Here is a 27,440-nt window from a genome sequence, read left to right as displayed (position 1 = left end):
GATCCAGCAGTCATGCTCCTTGGTATTTACTGGAAAGAACAGAAAAGTTACATCTACGATAAAATCTTCACTCAGATGTTTATACCAGCTTTATTCATAATTGCCAAAACTCAGGAGCAATCAAGATGTCCTTCAGGAGGTGAATGGAAAAATGTACCAATACATCCAGATAGTGGAATATTATTCAATGCTAAAAAGAAATGAGCTATCAAGGCATAAAAAGACATGAATGAACCTCAAATGCATACTGCTAAGTAAAAGAAGTCAATTTGAAAAGGCTATGTACTATATGCTAGTCTGAGACTCTCAGATTGCAAGTCCCTTGGAGTCTCAGTCCAGGGACTAGGAGATCAAACCAGTCAATCCTGAAGGCAATCAGTCCTGAATATTCATTGTAAGGAATGATGCTGAAGCTGAAACTCTAATACTTCGGCCACCTGATGGGAAGAGCTGACTCACAGGAAAAGACCCTGATGCTGCGAAAGATTGAAGGCAGGAGAAGAAGGGGACAACAGAGGATAAGATGGTTGGATGGCATCACCGACTCGACAGACATGAGTTTAAGCAAGCTCTGGGAGTTGGTGATGGACAGGGAGGCCTGGTGTGCTGCGGTCCATGGGGTTGCGGAGTCAGACACGACTGACTGAACTGAACTGGCACACTATATGATTTCAATAAAACGACATTTTGTAAAAGACTATGTAAAAAAGCTATGGAGACAATAGAAAGATCCGTGGTTTCCAAGGGTGGGGTAAGAGAGATAAATAGGGAGAGCAAGAGGATTTTTAGGGCAGTGAAAATTCTCTGCACGATACTATAATGACATATATATCACGATGTGTGTGCTCCATCACTTAGTCATGTCTGACTCATTGAGACCCCACAAATTGTAACCCGTCAGGCACCTATGCCCATGAAATTTTCCAGGCAAGAATCCTGGAATGAGTGCCATGCCCTGAGGGCCTCTAGGGGATCTTCCTGACCCAGGGATTGAACCTGAGTCTCTGGCATTGGCAGGTGGATTCTTTACCACTGTGCCATCAGAGAAGCCCATATATCATATTTTTGACCAAACTCATAGGATGTACAACATCATAAGTTAGTCTTATTGGAAACTAAAAACTTTGGATGGTTATGATATGTCAATGTAGGTCTAGCTTTATTAAAAAATGTACCATTTATGCGAGTGATGCTGATAATGGGGGATGTTACACATGTGTGGGGGCAGGGGGTGATTGAGACATCTCTGAGCCTTCCTCTCACTTTTCTTGTAAACCTAAAACTGCATAAAATCCATTTTAAAAAATCCAGTACATAACGAATGATTCTATTTATATAAAATATCCAGAAAAGGCAAGGTTACAGAGACAGAAAGCATATCAATGGTTGCCAGAGATGAGGGGTGGGAGTAGTGTGGGAGTAGGGCTTGACTGAAAAGGGGTTTGAGGGACATTTGGGGGGAGATGGAAGCACTAGTGGTAAAGACCACACCTGCCAATGCAGCAGACATAAGAGATGTGGGTTCAATCCTTGGGTCGGGTAGATCCTCTGGAGGAGGGCATAGCAACCCACTCCAGTATTCTTGCCTAGAGAATCCCATGGACAGAGAAGCCTGGTGGGCTACAATACATAGGGTCACAAAGAGTTGGACAGTACTGAAGCAACGTTGCTTCAGTACTGTCCAACTCTTTGATCATGAACTCCTTATTGCTAGATTCAGACCTAAACTGAAGAAAGTAGGGAAAACCACTAGACCATTCACGTATGACCTAAATCAAATCCCTTATGATTATACACTGGAAGTGACAAATAGATTCAAGGGATTAGACCTGATAGACAGAGTGCCTGATGCACTATGGACAGAGGTTTGTGACATTTACAGGAGACAGGGATCAAGACCATCCCCAAGAAGAAGAAATGCAAAAAAGCAAAATGGCTGTATGGGGAGCCCTTACAAATAGCTGTGAAAAGAAGAGAAGCAAAAAGCAAAGCAGAAAAGGAAAGATATACCCAAGTGAATGCAGAGTTTCAAAGCATAGCAGAGAGAGATAAGAAAGCCTTCCTCAGTGATCAGTGCAAAGAAATAGAAGAAAACAATAGAATGGGAAAGACTAGAGATCTCTTCAAGAAAATTAGAGATCCAGGGGAACATCTCATGCAAAGATGGGCTCGATAAAGGGAAGAAATGGTATGGAACTAACAGAAGCAGAAGATATTAAGAAGAGGTGGCAAGAATACACAGCACTGTACAAAAAAGATCTTCATGACCCAGATCACCACGATGGTATGATCACTCACCTAGAGCCAGACATCCTGGAATGTGAAGTCAAGTGGGCCTTAGGGAAGCATCACTATGAACAAAGCTAGTGGAGGTGATGAAATTTCAGGTGAGCTATTTCAAATGCTAAAAGATGCTGCTGCTGAAGGGCTGCACTCAATATGTCAGCAAATTTGGAAAACTGAGTAATGGCCACAGGACTAGAAAAGGTCAGTTTTCATTCCAATCCCTAAGAAAGGCAATGCCAAAGGATGCTCAAACAACTGCACAGTTGCACTCATCTCACACACTAGTAAAGTAATGCTCAAAATTCTCCAAGCCAGGCTTCAATGGTACATGAACCGTGAACTTCCAGATATTCAAGCTGGTTTTAGAAAAGGCAGAGGAACCAGAGATCAAATTGCCAACATCCACTGGATCATTGAAAAAGCAAGAGAGTTCCAGAAAAACATCTATTTCTGCTTTATTGACTATGCCAAAGCCTTTGACTGACTGGATCACAACAAACTTTGGAAAATTCTTCAAGAGATGGGAATACTAGACCATCTGACCTGCCTCTTGAGAAACCTGTATGCAGGTCAGGAAACAGCAGTTAGACCTGGACATGGAACAACAGACTGGTTCCAAATAGGAAAAGGAGTACGTCAAGGCTGTATACTGTCATCCTGCTTATTTAGCTTATATGCAGAGTACATCACGCGAAATGCCAGGCTAGATGAAGCACAAGCTGGAATCAAGATTGGGGGGGAGAAATATCAATAACCTCAGATATGCAGATGACACCACACTTATAGCAGAAAGCGAAGAACTAAAGAGCCTCTTGATGAAAGTGAAAGAGGAAGAGTGAAAAAATTGGCTTAAAGTTCAACATTCAGAAAACTAAGATCATGGCATCTGGCCCCATCACTTCATGGCAAATATACAGAGAAACAGTGGAAACTGTGACAGACTTTAATTTTGGGGGCTCCAAAATCACTGCAGATGTTGACTGCAGTCATGAAATTAAAAGACGCTTACCCCTTGGAAGAAAAGTTATGATCAACCTAGACAGCATATTAAAAAGCAGAGACTTTACTTTGCCAATAAATGCCCATTTAGTCGAGGCTATGGTTTTTCCAGTAGTCATGTATGGATGTGAGTGCTGGACTATAAAGGAAGCTGAGTGCTGAAGAATTGATGCTTTTGAACCGTGGTGTTGGAGATGACTCTTGAGAGTCCCTTGGACTGCAAGGAGATCAAACCAGTCCATCCTAAAGGAAATCAGTCTTGAACATTCACTGGAAGGACTGATGTTGAAGCTGAAACTCCAATACTTTGGCCACTCCAATACTTTGGCAAAGAACTGACTCATCTGAAAAGACCCTGATGCTGGAAAAGATTGAAGGCAGAAGAAGGGGACGACATAGGATGAGATGGTTGGATGGCATCACTGACTCAATGGGCATGAGTTTGAGCAAACTCTGGGAGTTGGTGATGGACAGGGAGGCCTGGTGTGCTGCAGTCCATGGGGTCACAAAGAGGTGGACACGACTGAGTGACTGAAGTGAACTGAACTGAAGGATGAGTTCGAAACCTAGAATGTGGCTATGAATGCAAATTCTGCACATTAAAAAAAATACTGAAATGTACAGTGACAATGGGTGAATTTTATGTTAAGTATGTTATACCTCAAAAAAAGCTGTAAAAATATTTTTTACATCTGAGAAATGTAAAAGTATTACTGTCATGCCACTTATATTATCACAAGTATAACAAAGATAGCTGTGACTAAGCAGGATAATACAGAAAATGGAATCTCAATGTAGGTTGCCTAATCACCTCTACCTAGTTAAATCACTTAATAGCCCAAAACCATTAAAATTTACTGAGAAACCTCCCATCTATCTTTGAAAAAATACATTAAAACACCCTTTGAAAAACAAATAGAAATATTATTCTAAATTTCAATATCTATTTACTTGTTCTTATTGTTCTTTGGTATTCACTTTGTAGATTCTATTTTCCAAGTTTTAAATAACAAATATGAAATATACAAAGCTTTGATTCCTAGAAGCAATACTGCTCTGACTTAACCAGAAAAAGATGACATAATAGAATTTTCCATCTTCAATTCTGTTTCCCAGTTCAGCATAAATTACATTCACAAAACCAGTTACACACATATGCTTGATGTATTACCTTATCTGAGCTGTCAGCCTGAAGTTAACAGTGGATTCCTTAAATAAACCAACCCCTTCAATATCAAAGACTGCATCCACATCAGGCTCAGTAGCAATCAACATTATGGGAAATGTCCAGACCCCATCTGTCATGCACTCTACTTTCAGTATAACTTGAGACCTTGAATAGAAAAAGAGATTTATAAAGGATATCGCAGGAAAACAAGCAAAGGGAATATAGTACAGCAGATCAACATCTAAGGTGAAAATGTAAGTAAACCTGTGATTTCAGTAAAATAACTGAAACTTTTAATTCTTTTTAAAAATGTAGATGCAAATGATGTGGATGGGCTGTTTACATCTCAGGAATAATTCTGTAGGTGAGAGTCCCTATTATTACCCTCCCTTTGAGGTAATCATTTCATAGGGTATCTTATTTAATCTCTAGTTATTTACTGAGAATTAGTAACATATGTAGAATTCACTCTGCAAATTTTCTGTACCCAGCGTTGAATATCATATTACCTAAGAATCTGAGGAGAGGTTGGCAAATGGACCCAAGTGTTACACTGAAAGGTATTCCATAAGGGGATTTTCTGTTCAAACTGAAACATTATGAAAAAGTTCTTTGAACTCTTGCTTCACACAGAAAAATTATATTTTCTGTGAAAACTTACAAAGTTCCCCAAACTGACTTAAACTTAAGCTTTAAAAAATTAAACTGCAACTGATAAATATCATAAACACTTTACAATAACATGTAATTGAATGGCAATTGAATTAATGAAGACAGTAAATATAGCCTTCTAAGCAGCTGGCTCTGAAGAAGAGTGGAGACATAGGTCAGTAGCTGTCGGTGAAGAATCGTTAACTCATGTGTTTACTTGCTTTGGGTGGAAATAACTCAAACACATAGCTCTATAGTTGCAAGCCATATCATATGTCAGAATGGACCAAGAAATCACAATATTCTTACATAAATCTTTCAGAACAGTTCTGGGAACTCTTAGCTTCTTTATAATGGACTGTGAAATTATTCAACAATTTGGGGAACAGTCAGATAATATATTATCAAATTTGAAAGGTGCAGACACTAAACCAGTTAATTCACTATCAGTAATTTCCCTCAGATATACTTCAAAGATTTCAAGAAGCAATGTGTATAAGGATGTTCAATGCTGCATTACTTATACTATAAAAAAACTGGTACCAAAATTTAAAAAATATCCCTTCAATACAGTGCTAGTAACAATAAAATGGAGTAGCCCTCATAAACAGCAAGAGTTCAAAATGCAGTACTTGGAAGCAATCTCATAAGCGACAGAATGATCTTGGTTCGTTTCCAAGGCAAGTCATTCAGCACCACGGTAATTCAAGTCTATGCCCCTACCACTAATGCCGAAGAAGCTAAAGCTGATCAGTTCCAGGAAGACCTAGAAGCCCTCCTAGAACTAACACCAACAAAAGATGTTCTATTCATCACTGGGGATTGAAATACAGAAGTAGCAAGTCAAGAGATACCTGGAGTAACAGGCAAATTTGCCCTTGGACTTCAAAATGAAGCAGGGCAAAGGCTAACTGACTTCTGTCAAGAGAATCCACTGGTCAGAGCAAATACCTTTTTTCAACAACACAAGAGACAACTTTACACATAGACATCACCAAATGGTCAATACCGAAATCAAATTGATTATATTCTTTGTAGCCAAAGATGGAGAAGCTGTATACAGGCAGCAAAAACAAAACCTGGAGCTGACTGTGGCTCAGATAATCAGCTTCTCATAGCAAAATTCAGGCTTAAACTAAAGAAAGCAGGGAAAACCACTAGTCCAGCCAGGTAAAACTTACATCCCCTATGAATATGCAGTAGAGTGACAAATAGATTCAACGCATTAGATTTAGTAAACAGTGTGCCTGAAGAACTATGGGTGGAGGTCTGTAATACTATACAGGAGGAAGCAAAACCATCACAAAGACAAAGAAAAGCAAGAAGGCAAAGTGGTTATCTGAGGAGGCTGAAGAAAGAAGTAAAAAGCAAGGGAGAAAGGGAAAGGTACACCCAACTAAACGCAGAGTTCCAAAGCACAGCAAGGAGAGATAAGAAGGACCTCTCTGATGAACAGTGCATAAAAATAGAGGAAAACAGAAGGGGAAAGACTAGAGCTCTCTTCAGGAAAATTGGAAATATCAAGGGAACACTTCATCCAAAGATGTGCACAATAATGGACAAAAACAGTAGAGACCTAGTAGAAGTGGAAGAGATCAAGAAGAAATGGAAAGAAAACATGGAAGAACTGCACAAAAAAGATCTCAATGAACTAGATAACCATGAAGGTGTGGTAAGTCACCCAGAGCCAGACATTCTGTAGTATGAAATCAAGTGGGTCTTAGGAAGCACTGCTGTCATTAAAGCTAGTGGATGCAGTGCAATTTCAGTAGAGCTATTCAAAACTCTAAAAAATGATGCTATCAAAGTGGTGCACTCAGTATGTCAGCAATTCTAAAAGACCTAGTAGTGGCCGCAGGACTGAAAAAGGTCAATCCTCATCCCAATTCCCAAGAAGGGTAGTACTAAAGAATGCTCAAACCATTGGACAATTGTACCCTTCTCCCATGCTAGTAAGGTCATAGTTAAAATCTTGCATGCTAGGCTTCAGCATTATGTGAATGAAGAACTTCCAGACATCCAGGCAGGGTTTAGAAAAGGCACAGGAACCAGAGATCAAATTGCCAACATTCGCTGAATCACAGAGAAAGCAAGGGAATTCCAGAAAACCATCTACCTCTGTTTCATCAACTATGCTAAAGCCTTTGACTGTGTGGATCATTAACAAACTGAAAAGCACTTAAAGAGATGGGAATACCAGACCATCTTACCTGTCTCCTGAGGAACCTGTATGGAAGTCAAGAAGCAACAATTAGAACCCTGTATGGAATAACTGATTGGTTCAGGATTGATAAAGGAGTATGATAGGGCTGCCTGTTGTCATCCTGTTTCTTTAACTTATACACTGAGCACATTATGAGAAATGCTAGGCTGGAAACAAGATAGGTAGGAGAAACATGAACAACCTCAGATATGCGAATGATACCACTCTAATGGCAGAAGTGAAGAGGAACTAAAGAACCTCTTGTTGAGGGTGAATGAGAAGAGTGAAAAAGCTGATTTAAAACTAAATATTAAAAAAAAAAAAACAAAACCTAAGATCATGGCATCCGTCCCCATTCAGCTCAGTTCAGTCGCTCAGTTGTGTCTGACTCTTTGTGACCCCATGAACCGCAGTATGCCAGGCCTCCCTGTCCATCACCAACTCCTGGAGTCCACCCACACCCATGTCCATTGACTCGGTGATACCATCCAACCATCTCATCCTCTGTTGTCCTGTTCTCCTCCTGCCCTCAATGCCTCAATGTTTCCCAGCATCAGGGTCTTTTCCAATGAAAAAAAAAAAAGGTCAAGGTCTTAAGGAATAATATTCTTGTTTTTACTATATTTTATTTTTTGTAAAAACACATTTAAGGCTCTGACCATTACTCTTATTATGTCAGCACTATTCTATAAAAGGATAAACATGAAAAATTACCTTGCTTTTACTGTTATGCAACAGTGTTATATTTTCCTTAACAAACCCATGAAAATTTTGTTGTCTTTTTTTTTACCTTGTCAATCAGGAAGAGAATAATTAAATTTGATACTTATTCAAATTATCTAGGTAAACTATGATTTGGATATAATTATTTTCTTGTTCTTTTTTCAAAATTTAAAGCTATTGGTTTTATTTTTTTATTTTATTTTTTATCATTTAATGGTATGTCTTGCAGTGAACCATCCCAAATACATATGGAAGAAGAAATGACAAAAACAAATGAGTATGTGTGCATAAAACAGAATTATTGAACTACCTCAGAACACAACACTCACAAAAATTTATAAATCATGAATATAAGTTGTCCTAAATAAGTTTCTCAAATATTCACCAAGAAGCTCTAAACCCACCAAATGTGGAACAAATATAAATTCACATTGGTTCTGTTCATACTCACTGCTGCTGCTGCTAAGTCACTTCAGTCGTGTCCGACTCTGTGCGACCCCATAGACGGAAGCCCACCAGGCTCCCCCTTCCCTGGGATTTTGTAGGCAATAGTACTGGAGTGGCTTGCCATTGCCTTCTCCGTCATACTCACTAATGATAACATTTTCCTCTTCTGGTTTTTGCTGGCAATTTCCCAGTCACCGAATCAACATAATACTAAGTTAAATGTGAAAAAATACTAACAAATAAATGTTTAGTCAATTAAGTTGTATCCGACTCTTTGTGATTCCATGGACTGCAGCCCACCAGGCTCTGTCCATGGAATTCTCCAGGCAAGAATACTAGAATAGGTTGCCATTTCCTTCTCCAGGGATCTTCCTGATGCAGGGATCAAACCAGAGACTCTTGCACTGGCAGGTGGATTCTTTACCACTGAGCCACCAAAGAATCCCATAGAAAACTATGAAAATTTTTTAAAAAGCCCATAGAAAACTATGAAAATAATGTTTAATATGTACTTTCTTCTTACAATCTGGTTTTATTGCTGCTTCCTGAAGGGGACCCTGCTATCTTTTGGTTATTAGACTACATTCTCAAAGCCACTTTAAAAACACACTTGGGTACATTGAATGCACAGTAAAATTATAGAAATGGTTAAAAGCACAAGTAATACTGTCAATTGTTTTTTCATGGCCAGGCTGTATTTTGTGCTTATTTGCAGTTCTTATCAGTGTCTCTTTATCGAGAGATAAAATCCTGTTTCATATGTGACCTATCATACAATATGTGTAGGTGATAAGTATCAGTTGCCTAAAAAGTAAATATACAGACACTGGACGAGGTTTTCCAAAGGACAGATATTCAAAGCTTACTATTCTCAGACTCCAGTATGACCCTCTTATACTTTACCTTTAGTACAAGGCTATGGTTTTGAATGGTAAAATGGTAATGACAGCAATTGCAAAGGAGGGCACTCAGCATTTTTATCATTTGAACTGGTGTTGAGAAGTAGTATGGAGAAACACCATGTTGCCAAGGTATAGCACCAAGTCTGCAATTAAAATTTTTTTTCAAAGTAGACAGCCCTCTTTTGCTAATAGCATATCCTAATGACCTTGAGCAGAGAAGGCAATGGCAAGCCACTCCAGTACTCTTGCCTAGAAAATCCCATGATGGAGGAGCCTGGTAGGCTGCAGTCCATGGGGTTGCCAAGAATCGGACACGACTGATCGACTTCACTTTCACTTTTCACTTTCATGCATTGGAGAAGGAAATGGCAACCCACTCCAGTATTCTTGCCTGGAGAAGCCCAGGGACGGGGGAGCCTGGTGGGCTGCTGTCTATGTGGTCGCAAAGAGTCGGACACGGCTGAAGTGACTTAGCAGCAGCAGCAGCAGCAGCAATGACCTTGAGAATTCCTTGGACTGCAAGAAGATACAGCCAGTCCATTCTAAAGGGGATCAGTCCTGGGTGTTCATTGGAAGGACTGATGCTAAAGCTGAAACTCCAATACTTTGGCCACCTCATGTGACGAGTTGGCTCACTGGAAAAGACCTGATGCTGGGAGGGATTGGGGGCAGGAGGAGAAGGGGAAGACAGAGAATGAGATGGCTGGATGGCATCACCGACTCGATGGACATGAGTTTGAGTGAACTCCGTGAGTTGGTGATGGACAGGGAGGCCTGGCGTGCTGTGATTCATGGGGTCGCAAAGAGTCGGACATGACTGAGCGACTGAAAAGAACTGAACTGAACTGAATGACCTTGGGGAGGTCACAATTCCTGAAGGATATCTCAAATTTCTAATAATTTGGACTATTCTTTTTCATCAGAATACTTTTCACAGCTGGGTAGCCAGAAATAATCGATTTACTTCAATGGCATCAAAGAAGTAATGCAACTGACAAATAGAAAGATGGAAAGAAAAAGACCACATTATTTAGTTTAAAAGATAATAATAGTGTTTAAAGAAATTAGGGTTTATAAAAGCAGGTTTACCTTACTGGTTTCTTTGGTGTAAATATCAGACTGAAGACCAATGTTATCTGCTCATTATTGGCATTATAATATTTTCTGATCAAATATATAGCCACGCAGGATTCCAAAGTAGCCTCTTCATCTTCAGATTCAAATTCAATGCCATATTCAAATTCACGTTTCATAGGTGTATCTATGAAAATCAAGATTTAAATGCATTTTAATTCAACTAAATACGTATAGATTGAAAATCAATTATACGTCAGCACTAATCATGAACAGGTATTTAGAGTGAGGGAGAGGGTATATGTTATTTAGCTTTGTGTTCATAATAGCTAGTGTGTTACCAAGTATATAATAGTATTCAGTATGCTTTTAAGAGTTAAATAAATGAATGGATATAAAAAATAAATTCACCCACTATCCTTAATCCCACCATCCTTAAAATTCAGACTAATAAAATAAGAAATAGACAACTGGAAACTAAAAATTAATATTTACTATAAACACAATATGACATGTTGTATATAAAATATATTAAAAGCTTATAGACTTATAATTGATAAAGAAAGATTTGAATTAAGAGTAAACAATATTAAAATAGTATCCCAGTCTATTAAGGCAGGACTTTCAAACTCTTGGATATTTTAACAAAAGGGAGAATTCTTCACGTTTTAGTCTTGAGGTATTATAGACAATACGGTTAACCATGTTTTCTTAACCAGTAGTTTACCAGAAGAAAGTCAGTTATAGCAGGGTTTTGTTAGGTATATGTGAAAAATATTCAAGACTGGCATGTAGAACAGAAGCATAATTATCTATGATATTTATGCTCCATGTCCATATAAGGAGCCCAGACTGCAAATCAAGAAGTTTGTAGCATACAGATCATGAAAGAGAGGTCCAGAGAACCATCACTGTGGAGATAATTCTAAAGTCTGTCTGTAATGTGCAAAGGTAAAAGGGATCCTTTGAGTCACAGAACTGAAGGCCAACTCTCTCTCAGTAATCCTGGCAGAATACAGACCATGTTTCAGAAGTGGCTGGTCATAATTTCTGCCATAGAATATAATGGACTGACCCATAACCTTACAAGATCTTTTTCTTTTTTTATGTGTAAGAATAAATCTCAGACCTTCTGAATTGCTAGCTTTCATCCTGTTGACCAAATTGGCAATTGTTCCTATCGATAACCATTCTTTGTTGTAGCAAAATCAATATGTCTACATTTAATATGCTGATTTGTTCTGGGGATGGGATATGGAAATGTTCCATTGGAAGCCATACTCCACACTGAGAAGCAGCATTTAAGAGTTTTAGAGTGTATAATGGGAGATGAAATTTCCACTGCATTCAAATAACATTTTTCAAAGCAAATACTATTGAGATCTGCATCTGTTTCTGCTTAATTATTGAAGCCTTTATAGGAATGGCTGTGTCAGAATCAAGATAGGAAATGAGAAGCTAAATTTCATTTCAGAAGCATTTGGACCCCCTGTGGGGAATCTGTTACTATAGATGTCATAATTCCAATCCTAAGAAGATCCATTGGTACAAAACACAGACCTGTTTATCCGCAAGGGGACAGGGGTCACACAAGTCGGAACCATATTAATACTTTTTACACTTCACATATTTCTCTTGTTTTAACTATAATATAGAGATATGAACACATAAGGAAGAAAAACAGAATCAGGTGGTACAAAATCCTAACAAACTGACATTCTGCATTGTGCCTTCAAGCTAACAAAGTAGAGTCTCTGCATTTTATTTGAAAAGTCATATCATCAAGTTAAAACCATACCTTTTGCAATGTTCTCAACTTGGAGAGAATCTGTATAGTACTTTTATGTGTATTGGGTTGATCAGTGCTAAGTCAGTGAGACCAGTGTAAATCAGTTATCATCTGATTGTTATATAAAATTAATTACTCATGACAAATATAGCTCGTGACTTTGAGAGAACAAATGCACATTTCTAAAAAACATTTAAATAAATGTAGTTTATCTTAATATAGGTTACAATTTCAAGTTATAAGTCCGTAGTCCTTAGGACTACGGTAATAAATTTTTGACACAGGAGGAGAAGTCTGTTTTTTGTTTGTTTTAAACACAAACCCTTAAAAAGACATTTGAACTCACAAAATTAAGGGTCAGGATAAATATATATTTAATTTCAATTGTGTTTTAATAGGTATTGAAATATTTACTAACCTCTTTTTTTCTGTCTTATATAATGTTATCACATGCTCACTAAGACCTGTAGATTTTGCCCCAGTTAAACTTCCTAGCTATGGAAAAATTCATAAATATGAGGCAGATAATTTTGGTTACTTATCAAATATCTAAACACACTTTAAAAACATTTTTCTTTTCATTTATATTTACATTTCTTTTTTCATTTGGTGAATAATAACTGAAAACTTTCCTTGAAATGACAAGTAAGGTTCTCGTCCCCATGAAACTTATAACTGGGAGGAAAGAATTGCCAATAAACTACCAATGATACCGCAACGTTTTCAATGATGACTGTGAGAACGGCTACTATGGAGAAGCAGAAGAGGCTATGAGAGCTCAGGTCCTGGGAACTTGACTGCTAAGGTCCTGAGGAGGAGACCAATATACCAAAGTTAAAAAGAAAGTTGATAAGGGCCTCCTGCATGTAGACAAAGAAAATGCCTCTTAGGCATCAGAGCAGCATGAGGGAATTTTCCACAATGGGAATTACCTCAGCCTCTTTGGGAAAGAAGCAGGTGGAGCAAAAGGGAGTGGGATGAAATTTCCAAGAGATGAAATGGGCATAACGGGCAAGACCATGCAGGGTATGGTGATGATTAGGGACTTCTAAGAATAGCAAGAACCTATGGAATGTTTTAAATATGGAAGTGATGTGCTTGTTTAATGGTAAAGTGAGCAAAAGGGGGTTAGTAGAGAAGGTAATGATGTTTCTGCAGTAGGCCAGGTGGTGACTTGCACAAGGGTGGGAGGAAGATGGGATTAAGCTCAAGCAATGCCCTGTGAAGAATGAAGTGGGGACCATGGGAGCAGTCCCGACTGGTAACCAAAATCATGAGCTTATCATTTCAGTACTGTATTCATACCCTTAACATACATACAAAATATTTAATCAAACATATTTCAGAGAATTATAGAGTATGACATATCTATATTTATCTGTCTACTTATCATCTACTGTCTTATAAAACAATAATGAAATAATCACTTGGGTATGGCAAGTGGTCATTATATTGAATAAGAAGGGCATGCTTCCATCCTTGTGCAATTATGCAACCTAATGCTTGTATCATCATGCCAATAAATCATGCAATGGGCACCATCGTGGTCAAGGGTGCCAGATACGTGGGTGAATTTTCTCAGGACAATAATTGATTTTTATTCAATGTGGAAGAATATTAGTAATTAAAAGAAACCCGTGACAAAACATGATAAATAGTCAAAAAGTACTGAATTGTAACTGATTTATTTGGAAAATATATTGTGAAACTGTGTATTTTATACCATTTTAATCAGTAAGAAATATACTTCCTAGCAAACCCAACAAAAATGTCTCAATGAGAAGTGAACATCAAAGTATAATGAACACTGTTATTCATGTTCTTTCATAAATTTCTATAGTTGTCTCTTCATTAATAATAGGCATCTACATTTGCTCGAAAGGATGTAATAATCGTAGAAGGAAGGAATGGAGTACTGAATACAAATTTGAAAGAGGATAATGACAACAAGGTATTCAAAGAAAATAGAGGATATTGGATAAACCACCTAAAGCTATTTTCTTTGAACAGATAATGAAGAATGTGCCATCTGCACACTCTTATTATTTTTACAAAACTGTGTATCTTTTTGAAGGGTTATTTAATTTACATGTTTTACTTCACTTTCATAAGGTCATTTAATAGACCAAACATTTTGATTAACTTAAAATAACTGCATATTCTTTTGCTACAACTGCAAGTACAGTAAACTACAAAATGAAAATTAAAGGAAGAAAGTGGCATCATAGCTAATGCTTGTCTTACACATTTCATTTTAAACAAGAATCTAGAAATAAAAAATAAAGGAATTTTTTGTAACACAAATATTTTATCCAGCCCTTTAGCAATTTAGCACCAAATTTCAGAATCTATTTAAGATTCAGTTCAGTCAGTTCAGTTAAGTCGCTCAGCTGTGTCCGCCTCTTTGCGACCCCATGAATCACAGCATGCCAGGCCTCCCTGTCCATCAGCATATTTTTGTACTTTCTGATACAATATTATTTCATGTATTAATGAGAAAACCCACCGAATGACATTGAAAGAATCATGTTTCCATCTCAAACTGTCATTTGTCAGTGACCGAAGATGGGTCCTCTAGCACAGCACTGTCACAAAAATGCCCAACCAGAGCTTTACATGAAAATAATGGTAATATCTAATACTTATGAGACACTTATTTAGAACCAGGCACTTTTAAGAATTCTATGCGTTTACATTTCATCTTAAAAATAAAAATCCTATGAAATAGATACTATCTCTATACTACAGTTGAAGAAACAGAGTTTAGAGAGAAGTAAAATAACTTGTCAAGGCCGTATAGAAATTAAATAGAAGAACCCAAGTTGTCTGAGTTCATATGTCACAGCTGAGGATACCAGGCCTGGCGAGTGGTACAACTGCTGAGAAGATGCCATCAGCAGCAGCTTCTGGAAGTATGCAGGCCATTATCTGTGCAAGGGAGTGTTCTGGCCCTCAGGGTAGAGGCCTGGATGACTCAAACATTGAGATTCTGGTCACAGGAAGAGGAGCCAACAACAGAGATGGAAAAGGGATAACGAGGGAGATGTAAACTCAGAGCACACATCTGACCACTGGATTAGGCATACTGGATAGGGCTGACAATCTTGTCAAGGGTACTCTCATTAGAGTAGTTAGGACAGAAGACTTAATGGAGTGAGTTGAGCAGAGAAAGCAAAATGAAGAGAAGCAGAGGGAAGGATCAAGTCTAGAGGCCAATGTGGGGTCATGGGAGGGCCAATGACCGGTTTCTCTGGAGCTGGTTGTGATTACAGACCAAATCCAACATGGGCATCGTCATGTAAACAACATGCAACAAGATGACTGGCCTTTGGGTAGAATGAGACCAGTGTGACAAACAAATCAGCAAATCAGGCACGAAAAAGACAGTAGATTAATCAAAGACAGCCACAAGCTACAGTACATCTGGGATATAAAAGGAAGTGACATGAATTTGTTATGCAGTTAAATGGCAAAACTACTCTCACAGAAAAAGTCCCACAGAGAGAAAGTCACTGAACTAATCTCCAGAGAGGCATAGAGAAGGCAGAGACCAGAGTTACTTAGGAAGAATAAATACAATTATAGGGGAAATACTGCCCACAGGGTATAATTTGTAGTCTTATAGAAGTCACATTTCAAAATACTGTCTAAAAATAAAAGCAGTATAATATCCCAGTAGGGCAACACCAATTGATTTAAGTAGTACAGGTGCATAAATCTAACATGTTGGATAGACGATTTCTTGAATTCCTTGACAACATTCTGTGCCTTGTTAATTTTGGCATCTCTGGGACTCAGCATAATATCTGGCAACAAAGATGTTCCCGAGATTGTTGTTGAATAAAAAAGATATGAAAGTGATCAATCCTCATTAACTCAATGGTATATATGAGGAGCCCGGGTGGAAAGAGAATAGAGAGGTCCTAGTGTTTTCATTTAAATGAGGTTTTATGGTTTTCTTGAACTCTCAGGGAAAGAAGATGGTGAAAAGTAAGAGAAAATAATGGGAAGGCAGTGGTGGGGAATCCTTATTTCCTATTGATCATGTTTACATAGAGAGGCTTTTTCACTTGCTAGAAGGGAAAGGCATAGGAGGGAAAAATATCTCAGCATCAGTCTGTCTCTTTCATCATGATCTGCCCTCTGAGAGAAAACAACATATCTGATCAGTGAATTCGAGTGAAGAAGTGAAGCATGAGCAGATGAGCAGACCTTTCTCTTTCTTTTCTGATATCGTCAATCAGCATGCACACTTTCTCTTCCGTCTTTGTGTGTTGATTGTTTATTCCCGTACAACTGGCTAGTTTGGGGTAAATGCACTCGATTGTGGCGGAAGGTAGTGACAAGCCCAAATGAATCCATAGTACCAAGTCATTTTCCAGTTCCCCTTTATAATAAAGGTACCTTCTGATCTCCATCTGCCTTGTTTCTACATCTGCTTTTCAGATGACTATAAATTTGGATGAAGGAATACAGGTTGTTAATTAATGATCACACCTAAAATCCCATCACAGCTCAAGCCACAGAGTAAAATGCCTTAATTTCCACCATAAGGGATTTAAGCGGAGAAGGCAATGGCAAGCCACTCCAGTACTCTTGCCTAGAAAATCCCATGGATGGAGGAGCCTGGTAGGCTGCAGTCCGTGGGGTCGCTAAGGGTCGGACACGACTGAGCGACTTCACTTTCACTTTTCACTTTCACACATTGGAGAAGGAAATGGCAACCCACTCCAGTGTTCTTGCCTGGAGAATCCCAGGGACGGGGGAGCCTGGTGGGCTTCCGTCAGTGGGATCGCACAGAGTCGGACACGACTGAAGTGACTTAGCAGCAGCAGCAGCAAGGGATTTAAGAGACTATAGCAAGTACAAAATGGCATGAACAACATGACTTTTGGATTCTATTTAATGTGTTGAGTAAACTATAATCAAATGACACACATAGGTGAAAACAGCTGGTTTGCCTTTATATAAAGGCTAAAATAGTATTCAGGCTTGTGACCAGCCCCATCCCTTCATGAAGAAACAGGTGAGAAGGGAACAGTAAGCAGGGGGACTTTCAGAGACTGCATGCAAGTTGGGTATATCTTTGGAATTGGGCAGTAAAAGGAATCCAGCAATTACCAGATGCTTTTAAGGAACTCAGACCAGAGAGAGGTCAACTGATTTATCAAATATTCAGAGAAAAGACATTAAGACATTAATATTTTTAATGTTTAAAAACATTAAAATTGAGTGTCTGTGCTTAGTTGCTCAGTCATGTCTGACTCTTTGTGACCCCAGGCACTGTAGCCCGCCAGGCTCCTTTATCCATGGGATTCTCCAGTCAAGAATACTGGAGTAGGTTACCATTTCCTCCTCCAGGGGATCTTCCCAACCCAGGGATCGAACCCAGTCTCCCACATTGCAGGAGAACTCTTTACCGTCTGAACCACCAGGGAAGTCACTGAAGAAACTTATTTCTGTATAGCAAGACATGCTTCAGAAATAGATGTTTACAAATTAAAATGTCTTTTGCAAAAAAAAAAAAATATCTCCTTGAGTTTGGTGGTATTGAGCAGAGAAAAAGCTACTAGAGAATGATGGGAAGAGATAAGATTGCAAACCTTCTAAATAGCTATTTTCAATACAGTTATTTTCAATGCTTACTGGCATTATTTTTCATCATGAAAAGTAATGAAGTAGTGAAAAATAAGCCATATCAAAATGTGTATTTTCAAGAGCTATTTAAGAGAGAGACCTCTTTTCCTTATATGCCTTTCGAATCTCTCAGAATGATGTTGGCAGCCTCCTTATAGACCATTCTTATCTAGGAGGGAGTGGATTATTTTTCAGGTAATAATATCTAATCAATTTCTATTATCAGAATTATATATATATATACACATATTTAGCTTGCAACCTGACACGGGTACGATTTAAGCAATTTAAATAGCAAGAACATATTAAAATGAGTCCTGAATGTAAGCATTTCTTTATCTTCCTTACTTCATGTCATAGAAGCATCAACATTTTGCCTTCAACAGGATAGATTTCAAATACAAATCAAGCTTGTAGACTAAACTATTAAAACTCACTGAAGCATAACAAGATGACACACAAAACAATGGTTTCACTTCAGAAACTGGACATTCACTGGGGAACACTTATTATAGGTTGCCTGCATATTAAAATTGCTTTCTATTTTAGTAGAAAGTAGTCACATTTATTTATCACTGGAAATTGGAAATTGTATTACACATTTGGATCTTGTGGTTAATCTACACTAATATTCTTATCTCTGATACGCATAAACAATCAGAATTTTTTTTTATATTGAAGAAAAGAAAGCCAATAGAATTTCATTTACTTAACAATTACTTTTTCTACATTTGTCCAATGCTACTACATGATTCATTAAGGCAAAATCTATACCCAACTCATAATAATTTTTGGAGATAAACAGAAATGGTTCGCATCAGTCTGATTTCATTATTAATACATGAAAGTGAAAGTGAAGTTGCTCAGTCATGTCCAGCACTTTGCGACCCCGTGGACTGTAGCCCACCATGCTCCTCCATCCATGGGATTCTCCAGGCAATAGTACTGGAATGGATTGCCATTTCCTTCTCCAGGGGATCTTCCGAACCCAGGGATCGAACCCAGTTCTCCCGCATTGTAGACAGACGCTTTACCGTCTGAGCCACCAGAGAAGTCTATTAATACATAGTTCTTTGAAATAGAAAGTAACTGTACAGGTGTTGCAGTGGAAAATTCCCCTGTCCTCATACAAATTTATTTCACTTTTTATAAATTTAAGCAGGCTGTGATTATGTTAGCATTTTTCAATTAAAAAATGAAAATTCAACCAAGGAGAAAAAAGTAGTAAATTAATATAATTAAAAATTAAATATCTCATTGTGCAACCTAGTGACAGTATTACTATCTCTTACTCTCATATACTTCATACTATCAATAACTGTCTAGTAAACCAAAAAGAAGTTAATGTGAACTAATTTTTTTTGACTCTTTTGAACTACATTGGGTACATATAGCATAGATACTCATTTCATAATTCCATCTCCAGCTTTTAAAATAGTGCCTGCCAAATTTTATAATGAGAGTGTGTGGGGAAGATGATTCTGATAATTTTACAATCTGTTTAAGAAATATTTATTATTTCTAGAGCCTCTTCTACATTTACTCTTAGAATACCTATTTGCAAGTAACAGAACCCCCGTTGGAATAATCTTTTTTGGAAGACAAGTGTTTCTTGAAGAAAAGGAAGAGTTGATTAAGCATGACAGAGCCATTTGTATATCGATGAGCAGAGAAAGGAGACCTACAAAGAGAAGAGAAAGCAGGCCTGCAGAGAAAAGTAGAGTAATAAATACTACCTAGCACTACATACCGGAGAAGGCAATGGCACCCCACTCCAGCACTCTTGCCTGGAAAATTCCATGGACGGAGGAGCCTGGTGGGCTGCAGTCCATGGAGTCGCTAAGAGTCGGACACGACTGAGCGACTTCTCTTTCACTTTTCACTTTCATCCATTGGAGAAGGAAATGGCAATCCACTCCAGTGTTCTTGCCTGGAGAATCCCAGGGACGGGGGAGCCTGGTGGGCTGCTGTCTATGGGGTCGCAAAGAGTCGGACACGACTGAAGTGACTTAGCAGCAGCAGCAGCAGCAACCTCCCTATATGTCCACTCTGGCCAGGAGGACAGCATATGACTGAGCTATGATAAGAATTTTGTGGTAAGCTTGAGAGGTAGTTTCCATAAAAAAGGAGTGGAAGTTGGCAAGCTGGGCGGAGCAGACTGTCTCATAGCTGCTGACCATGCTGGGAAAGTGGATGGTAAATGCAGAGAAGTGGCAGGTGATCCCATCCAGGTTAATAACAAGTTAATGTCCTAGAGAAACAAGAGACTGGAAGGACAGTAGGGGACAAATGGTGAATGTAATTCTGGATTATTTTACATAGATTGAATAATATTTTAGTAGGTAAAAAATCGGAGAAGGCAATGGCAAGCCACTCCAGTACTCTTGCCTAGAAAATCCCATGGATGGAGGAGCCTGGTAGGCTGCAGTCCGTGGGGTCGCTAAGGGTTGGACACGACTGAGCGACTTCACTTTCACTTTTCACTTTCACACATTGGAGAAGGAAATGGCAACCCACTTCAGTGTTCTTGCCTGGAGAATCCCAGGGACTGGGGAGCCTGGTGGGCTTTCGTCTATGGGGTCACACAGAGTTGGACACGATTGAAGTGACTTAGCAGCAGCAGCAGCAGGTAAAAAATGATCAAATATCATTCATAATAAAAATGTTTTATGGCTGAAAAATGGATGAATAGTGTTAATTTTCTATGTTGCAAAGTAATATTTTATTCAGCAAGCAGTGGGTAAACACAGGGTAGGAAGTATAACAAAAGAGGGTATGATAATAAAGAGAACATGGAAACAACTTTTTGTATACTGATTGACCACTTTGTACTGGGCAGTATACCTTAAGTTAGGGAACCTCCCAGAAAACTTTGCCCTTATAAAAGTTTTTGATTTCTACAGGGCTTTAAATAAAAAGCAGTTAGGTTAGGCCTGAACTCAATATGAACTGCTCAGAACCTATGATTTTATATCTAGATTTTACATCTAAATTATTACTATTTTTAAAAAAGCTTTAAAACACAGTCAAGCTTGGATTCATGTATCATCCCTTCCTCTGCTGCACTGTAGGACCCTGGACAAGTCATTAAACTTCTTTTACTGAGATTTCCTCACTTGTAAAATAAAAATATGGAGATACTGTGTATTTCATAGGGTTTCTTTGATGGTAAGTTCTATAATAATGTAATGAATACAAAACATAAAACTGCATAGTTCTTGGAAGACTAAATGCTCAACTGGCACGGACAGCGATAAGGTTCTAATCTGGGTTTGGGGCATGATAGGAGGCAGAGACAGAATGACGATACTTGATATCACATAGATGGCAGAGGGAACTGGAGAAAGGGAAATGGTACTCAGGCCCCAGCAACAGGGCCAGTGCAGGTCCAGTTACACTTGAATTCTCATCTCAGTAGGGGATTTGAGACATTGACCAGAGATCTAACTGGAATTCTATCTTAAAGAGTGGAGATACCAGTCTGATGGTAGGAGAGGGATGGGATGTAGGTAAATTTCCAGGCCCAGAAAAATACTCCATGTATAATAGGTTCTCATTAAGTATTTCTAGATGGAAAGATGATAGATTTTACCAGTTCACAGCAAATATGGCTGCTGCTGCTGCTAATTGTCTCCCCAGTATTTACTTTTTCCCTTTTTGCTTTTCTTTGTTCTATAATGCCTCCCAATTTTATCTGGGAGTCTGTCAAGAGACATTTCCTAGTCTCGAGGACATCTACATGTGCCTATTGATAACTGAGGTCTCACCAATGGGATACAAGTAGAAATGACATATGCACCTTCAGGTCATGGTTTTAAAAGGAACCAGCTCATTATTTACTGAGGATGTGACTGTAGAAATGATGATGCAGATGAGGACAACTTGGTGGATGGTGGAGCAACAAGAGAAAAGGACCTGAAAGTGAAAGTCGCTCAGTCGTGTCCGACTCTTTGTGACCCCACGGACTATAGAGTCCATGGAATTTTAGAGGCCAGAATACTGGAGTGGGTAGCCTTTCCCTTCTCCAGGAGATCTTCCCAACCCAAGGAATGAACCCAGGTCTCCACATTGCTGGCAGATTGCTTACCAGCTGAGCCACAAGGGAAGCCCCAAAAGGACCTGAATCCCTGATAATCACAGGGGGCAGAGGCATTGCACTCCCTAAAACACGCCCAATCCCAGGCTTATATGTGAAAGAGAAAGATGCCTGTCTTGTTTGTCACTATTAATTGGTCTTGGTAAAATAGCTGCGTACATTCCTAACAGGCTTCCATCACTCAAGTATGGTTGGAGATACGAGAGGGTATATTTCAAATTTATTATATTCTAACACCATATGTGAAGTCAAGTGGGCCTTCGAGAGCATCACTACAAACACAGCTAGTGGAGGTGATAGAATTCCAATTGAGCTATTTCAAATCCTGAAAGATGATGCTGTGAAAGTCCTGCACTCAATATGCCAGCAAATTTGGAAAACTCAGCAGTGGCCACAGGACTGGAAAAGGTCAGTCTTCATTCCAATCCCAAAGAAAGACAATGCCAAAGAATGCTCAAACTACCGCACATTCGCACTCATCTCACACGCTAGTAAAGTCATGCTCAAAATTCTCCAAGCCAGGCTTCAGCAATATGTGAACCGTGAACTTCCAGATGTTCAAGCAGGTTTTAGAAAAGGCAGAGGCACCAGAGATCAAATTGCCAACATCCGCTGGATCATGGAGAAAGCAAGAGAGTTCCAGAAAAACATCTATTTCTGCTTCATTGACTATGCCAAAGCCTTTGACTGTGTGGATCGCAATAAACTGTGGAACATTCTGAAAGAGATGGGAATCCCAGACCACCTGACCTGCCTCTTGAGAAACCTGTATGCAGGTCAGGAAGCAACAGTTAGAACTGGACATGGAACAACAGACGGGTTCCAAATAGGAAAAGGAGTACGTCAAGGCTGTCTATTGTCATCCTGCTTATTTAACTTATATGCAGAGTACATCATGAGGAACGCTGGGCTGGAAGAAGCACAAGCTGGAATCAAGATTGCTGGGAGAAATATCAATAACCTCAGATATGCAGATGACACCACCCTTATGGCAGAAAGTGAAGAGGAACTCAAAGGCCTCTTGATGAAAGTGAAAGAGGAGAGTGAAAAGGTTGGCTTGAAGCTCAACATTCAGAAAACGAAGATCATGGCATCTGGTCCCATCACTTCATGGGAAATAGATGGGGAAACAGTGGAAACAGTGTCAGACTTTATTTTTGGGGGCTCCAAAATCACTTCGGATGCTGATTGCAGCCATGAAATTAAAAGACGCTTACTCCTTGGAAGGAAAGTTATGACCAACCTAGATAGCATATTAAAAAGCAGAGACATTACTTTGCCAACCAAGTTCCGTCTAGTCCAGGCTATGGTTTTTCCAGTGGTCATGTATGGATGTGAGAGTTGGACTGTGAAGAAAGCTGATCGCCGAAGAATTGACGCTTTTGAACTGTGGTGCTGGAGAAGACTCTTGAGAGTCCATTGGACTGCAAGGAGATCCAACCAGTCCGTTCTAGAGGAGATCAATCCTGGGTGTTCATTGGAAGGACTGATGATAAAGCTGAAACTCCAATACTTTGGCCACCACATGCGACGAGTTGACTCACTGGAAAAGACTCTGATGCTGGGAGGGATTGGGGGTGGGAGGAGAAGGGGGCGACAGAGAATGAGGTGGCTGGATGGCATCACTGACTCGATGGACATGAGTTTGGGTGAACTCCGGGAGTTGTTGATGGACAGGGGGGCCTGGCGTGCTGCGATTCATGGGGTCGCAAAGAGTCGGACACGACTGAGCGACTGAACTGAACTAAACTGAAAACCATCTGAGTGCATGTGACTAAGATGAGCTGAGGGACTGCTATTCATATTCATCAGAAATGTCTTTAATCATTTAAAATGAGCATTTAGTAGCAGAAATAGTTACTATAAAAAAGTAAAAATTATTTTACTATCTATTGTATATCCTCTCTATACTCTCGTATACTCTCCCTTCTGTTATACCTCATTTACATTCTTCTCATCACTGAAATAATTAGATTAGACACAGAGATGATAGTAGTGAGATCAAAGTGAATAACGATAGACCAAAGCAAGAAAACTAGAGAAGATATTTTGATTCTGCAAGGCATTTCATACTTAATTTTGTGGTTACTTTGCTTTATAAATAATACATAAAGATTTCTCCCCTTGATACTAATAAAACAATTGTTAAGGGAATTTCCCTTTCAATGGGAATAGGAGCTTTCTACTTTATTTCATATGGAAGATGGCTGAAAACTAACGTTTGTATCATTGAGGGTTGATTTTGCCAGACCATCATATTAACTTTTTGAAATGTCTTGTTTAAGACGCCACATGTCAGAGGGATTATTATACAAAATATATTTGGGTATTGCATCTAATTTATGTCAATTTTTCTATCTCTTTAAATAAGAAATATTTTATTCCAGGTCAATCTTTCAAATTTAAAGCTACAAGCCATGGCTTTAACCACATTCCATAAATCAAAAAAGAGAATAAAGTAAGAAATTAAAGTTGAAAGGAATGAAAATTACAGTTACTACATTTTTTTCTTCCCTCACTGATGACATAACCTGAATCTATTCTTATAAATCCATTAATAACCATAACTACTGTCATTTGCAGAAAACTACTATGTGAAGAGGACAAAAATAACTGAATACTCGTTGGGCACTAACTGTAAATGTAAAATAAATGGGCATGGATTTTCATGTAACTGAGTAATCAGCAACCTGAAATTTAAGGAAATTGAGTTTTTATTTATTATAACTTTTTATACCCATGACTGTGTTCTCTTACCTCCTACATCTTCATAATATGCATATGATTTTCTTTTTGGAATCACCATAAAGTCTGACAGCTCTAAGATAGGATTTTTTCCCAAGAAATCTCCATCCAGTGTGACTTCCACCTCCTCTTCTAGCCGCTTCCTGGCCTGACATTTTATGACAACTACAGGAGAGAAAACAAAGATCATGGCATCTGGTCCCATCACTTCATGGGAAATAGATGGAACAACAGTGGAAACAGTGTCAGACTTTGTTTTTTTGGGCTCCAAAATCACTGCAGATGCTGATTGCAGCCATGAAATTAAAAGACGCTTGCCCCTTGGAAGGAAAGTTATGACCAACCTTGATAGTATATTAAAAAGCAGAGACATTACTTTGCCAACCAAGGTCCGTCTAGTCAAGGCAATGGTTTTTCCCGTGGTCATGTATGGATGTGAGAGTTGGACTGTGAAGAAGGCTGACCGCCGAAGAATCGATGCTTTTGAACTGTGGTGTTGGAGAAGACTCTTGAGAGTCCCTTATACTGCAAGGAGATCCAACCAGTCCATTCTAGAGGAGATCAATCCTGGATGTTCATTGGAGGGACTGATGCTAAAGCTGAAACTGCAATACTTCGGCCACCTCATGCGACGAGTTGACTCACTGGAAAAGACTCTGATGCTGGGAAAGGTTGGGGGCGGGAAGAGAAGGGGACGACCGAGAATGAGATGGCTGAATGGCATCACCGACTCTGTGGACATGAGTTTGAGTGAACTCCGGGAGTTGGTGATGGACAGGGAGGCCTGGCGTGCTGTGATTCATGGGGTCGCGGAGAGTCGGACACGACTGAGCGACTGAACTGAACTGAACTGAACTGAACTGAACAGGAGAGAAATACTTTCAGTTAATTTGACTAATGGGCTATTTGATTGTTCTTGAGATAGAAAAAAATGAATTATGCTATGAAAAATAGAAGTCCCTTTGGCAGACTTTGGCATGTCATTGCATCTGGTATTAACACACATACACTCCTTCAGTATCTATATACACTGACATTTTGGAAGCAACATGAATATTAAATAATATGTAAAAACAGCATGACAAGAGATAAATCTAGAAGATACACAGCAAAGTACAGAAGATTACATTAAGATGCAGAAATGTGATTCAGGGACTAGATTTTTTAGCTATCTGTAAGCTTATTGTGGTAAATACCAAACTTGACTTAAATAAAAATACTACAGAAAATACTTTCAAATAATTTTTTTTAAAGTCCTATAATATTTATTTTATAATACTTTTAGAATATGTCTTATTATCTCCTAAACTAAAATATTAATTTAATTCATATTTAACTAAAAATAATATTACATGCACCTTGAAATTTACTTAAATTATTTAAGTAAAATATTTTAATTTCCATGTGTGAATTGCTTTTAAACTTATAAAATACACTATTTAGCAGTTAAAATAAAACTAATTATTTATTTAAAAATAATATTAACCATTATTACATATTAATTTAATTTACAGCATTAAACATTAAATTAACGTAACTTTATATATTTCTCTCTATATATTAAACTCCAACATTTTCTTTTATAAATGTCAGATGTGTTAGTGATCTTGTGAGTAACCCAAATATTATATCTATATATAGCTAATAATTTTATAAAGGAATGTTACTATGCTCACAGTATCTCTATAATATTACGAGGCCATGTATACTAGAGTCCATATTTCTCCAAAATATATCAAATGTTATATTTTATCAGTTCAGATGCACACAGGACATAAACCGAATATGAGATAAAAAAGTGAATCATAATATTAAAAAAACTTTTGAAATATATTACTCTATGCTTTTATGGCATCACTAATAACATATTTTAAAATAATTTTATTAGAATATAGTGCTTTACAATGTTGGACTAGCTCCTGTTGTACAGAAAAAAAGATAATAATAATATGTTCATCGGAACTGCAAAACTGGATAATGTCAGCAGATTTGTGTTTTTGCAATATGTATTTTAAATTTATAGGTTGATACTGAACATTTTGGACTTAGAATTAATTATGTGAAATGTACAACAGGGTACAAAGTTAGATGTAAATTAAGTGGGTTGAAATGGCTGAAGAAAATGTACAAGCTTTTCTGGTTATAATTAGCTTCAGTCTTAGAGCATTAAATCGGAAATTAGTGTGATCAAAGTTACAATTAGTATCATGTCACTGGTCTTGTCCTATAAGTCCTTAGGAAATTAGTGCCCTAGCAATACCAGGATTACTAAATCACAATGGATTCACATTCCATTGTCTTTACACTGTGATAGGGAGTGCAGCTCTTTTCCAATTATCTACCTCAATGGACAGGAGCAGATTAGAATGCACAAAGAGAAAAGGTGGCTCACAGTGCAACAAAAGTACCCTGGACTTGAGAATAACCTGCGTTATAGATAAACATAGAAAAAAACAAAAAGAAACAACAAACATTGATGGTGACACAGTTGAGCAGGGAAAACAATGGGTTATTTCCGATGTTCTTAGGAATGAAGAATGGACTGTACAGAGAGTAAATAATATTTATTTATAAAATCTTACCCATTTGTTTCTCAAAGGCATTTGTAGAGAAAAAGAATTGCTAGAATAGGTTTTAGACTTTTGGTAAAATGATTTAATAACTACTATACAATCTGCTCAGAACACAGATGTTCACTTGGTTGTGCTAATATAACACGG

The 27,440-nt window shown here is 38.3% G+C and overlaps 1 protein-coding gene across 1 annotated transcript in view; it reads right to left on the bottom strand.

Moving 5' to 3' along the window:
* CFAP47 (cilia and flagella associated protein 47) overlaps positions 1-27,440 on the bottom strand; it is a 509,689-nt gene that overhangs the window by 34,881 nt on the left and 447,368 nt on the right. Inside the window, exons 62-64 of the mRNA XM_088833637.1 lie at positions 24,733-24,885; positions 10,469-10,640; positions 4,457-4,618 (exon numbers count right to left, since the gene is read on the bottom strand). Of these exons, the coding sequence (XP_088689763.1) occupies positions 4,457-4,618; positions 10,469-10,640; positions 24,733-24,885 (487 nt within the window). The remainder of the gene's footprint in view (positions 1-4,456; positions 4,619-10,468; positions 10,641-24,732; positions 24,886-27,440) is intronic.

Source organism: Moschus berezovskii, chromosome X (assembly GCF_049115385.1).
Source record: "Moschus berezovskii isolate FMDL1 chromosome X, NW_MosBer_1.0, whole genome shotgun sequence".
Taxonomy (NCBI): Eukaryota; Metazoa; Chordata; class Mammalia; order Artiodactyla; family Moschidae; genus Moschus; species Moschus berezovskii.
Note: the sequence above shows the minus strand (reverse complement) of the source record. Positions and strands in the feature narration are given on the sequence as shown.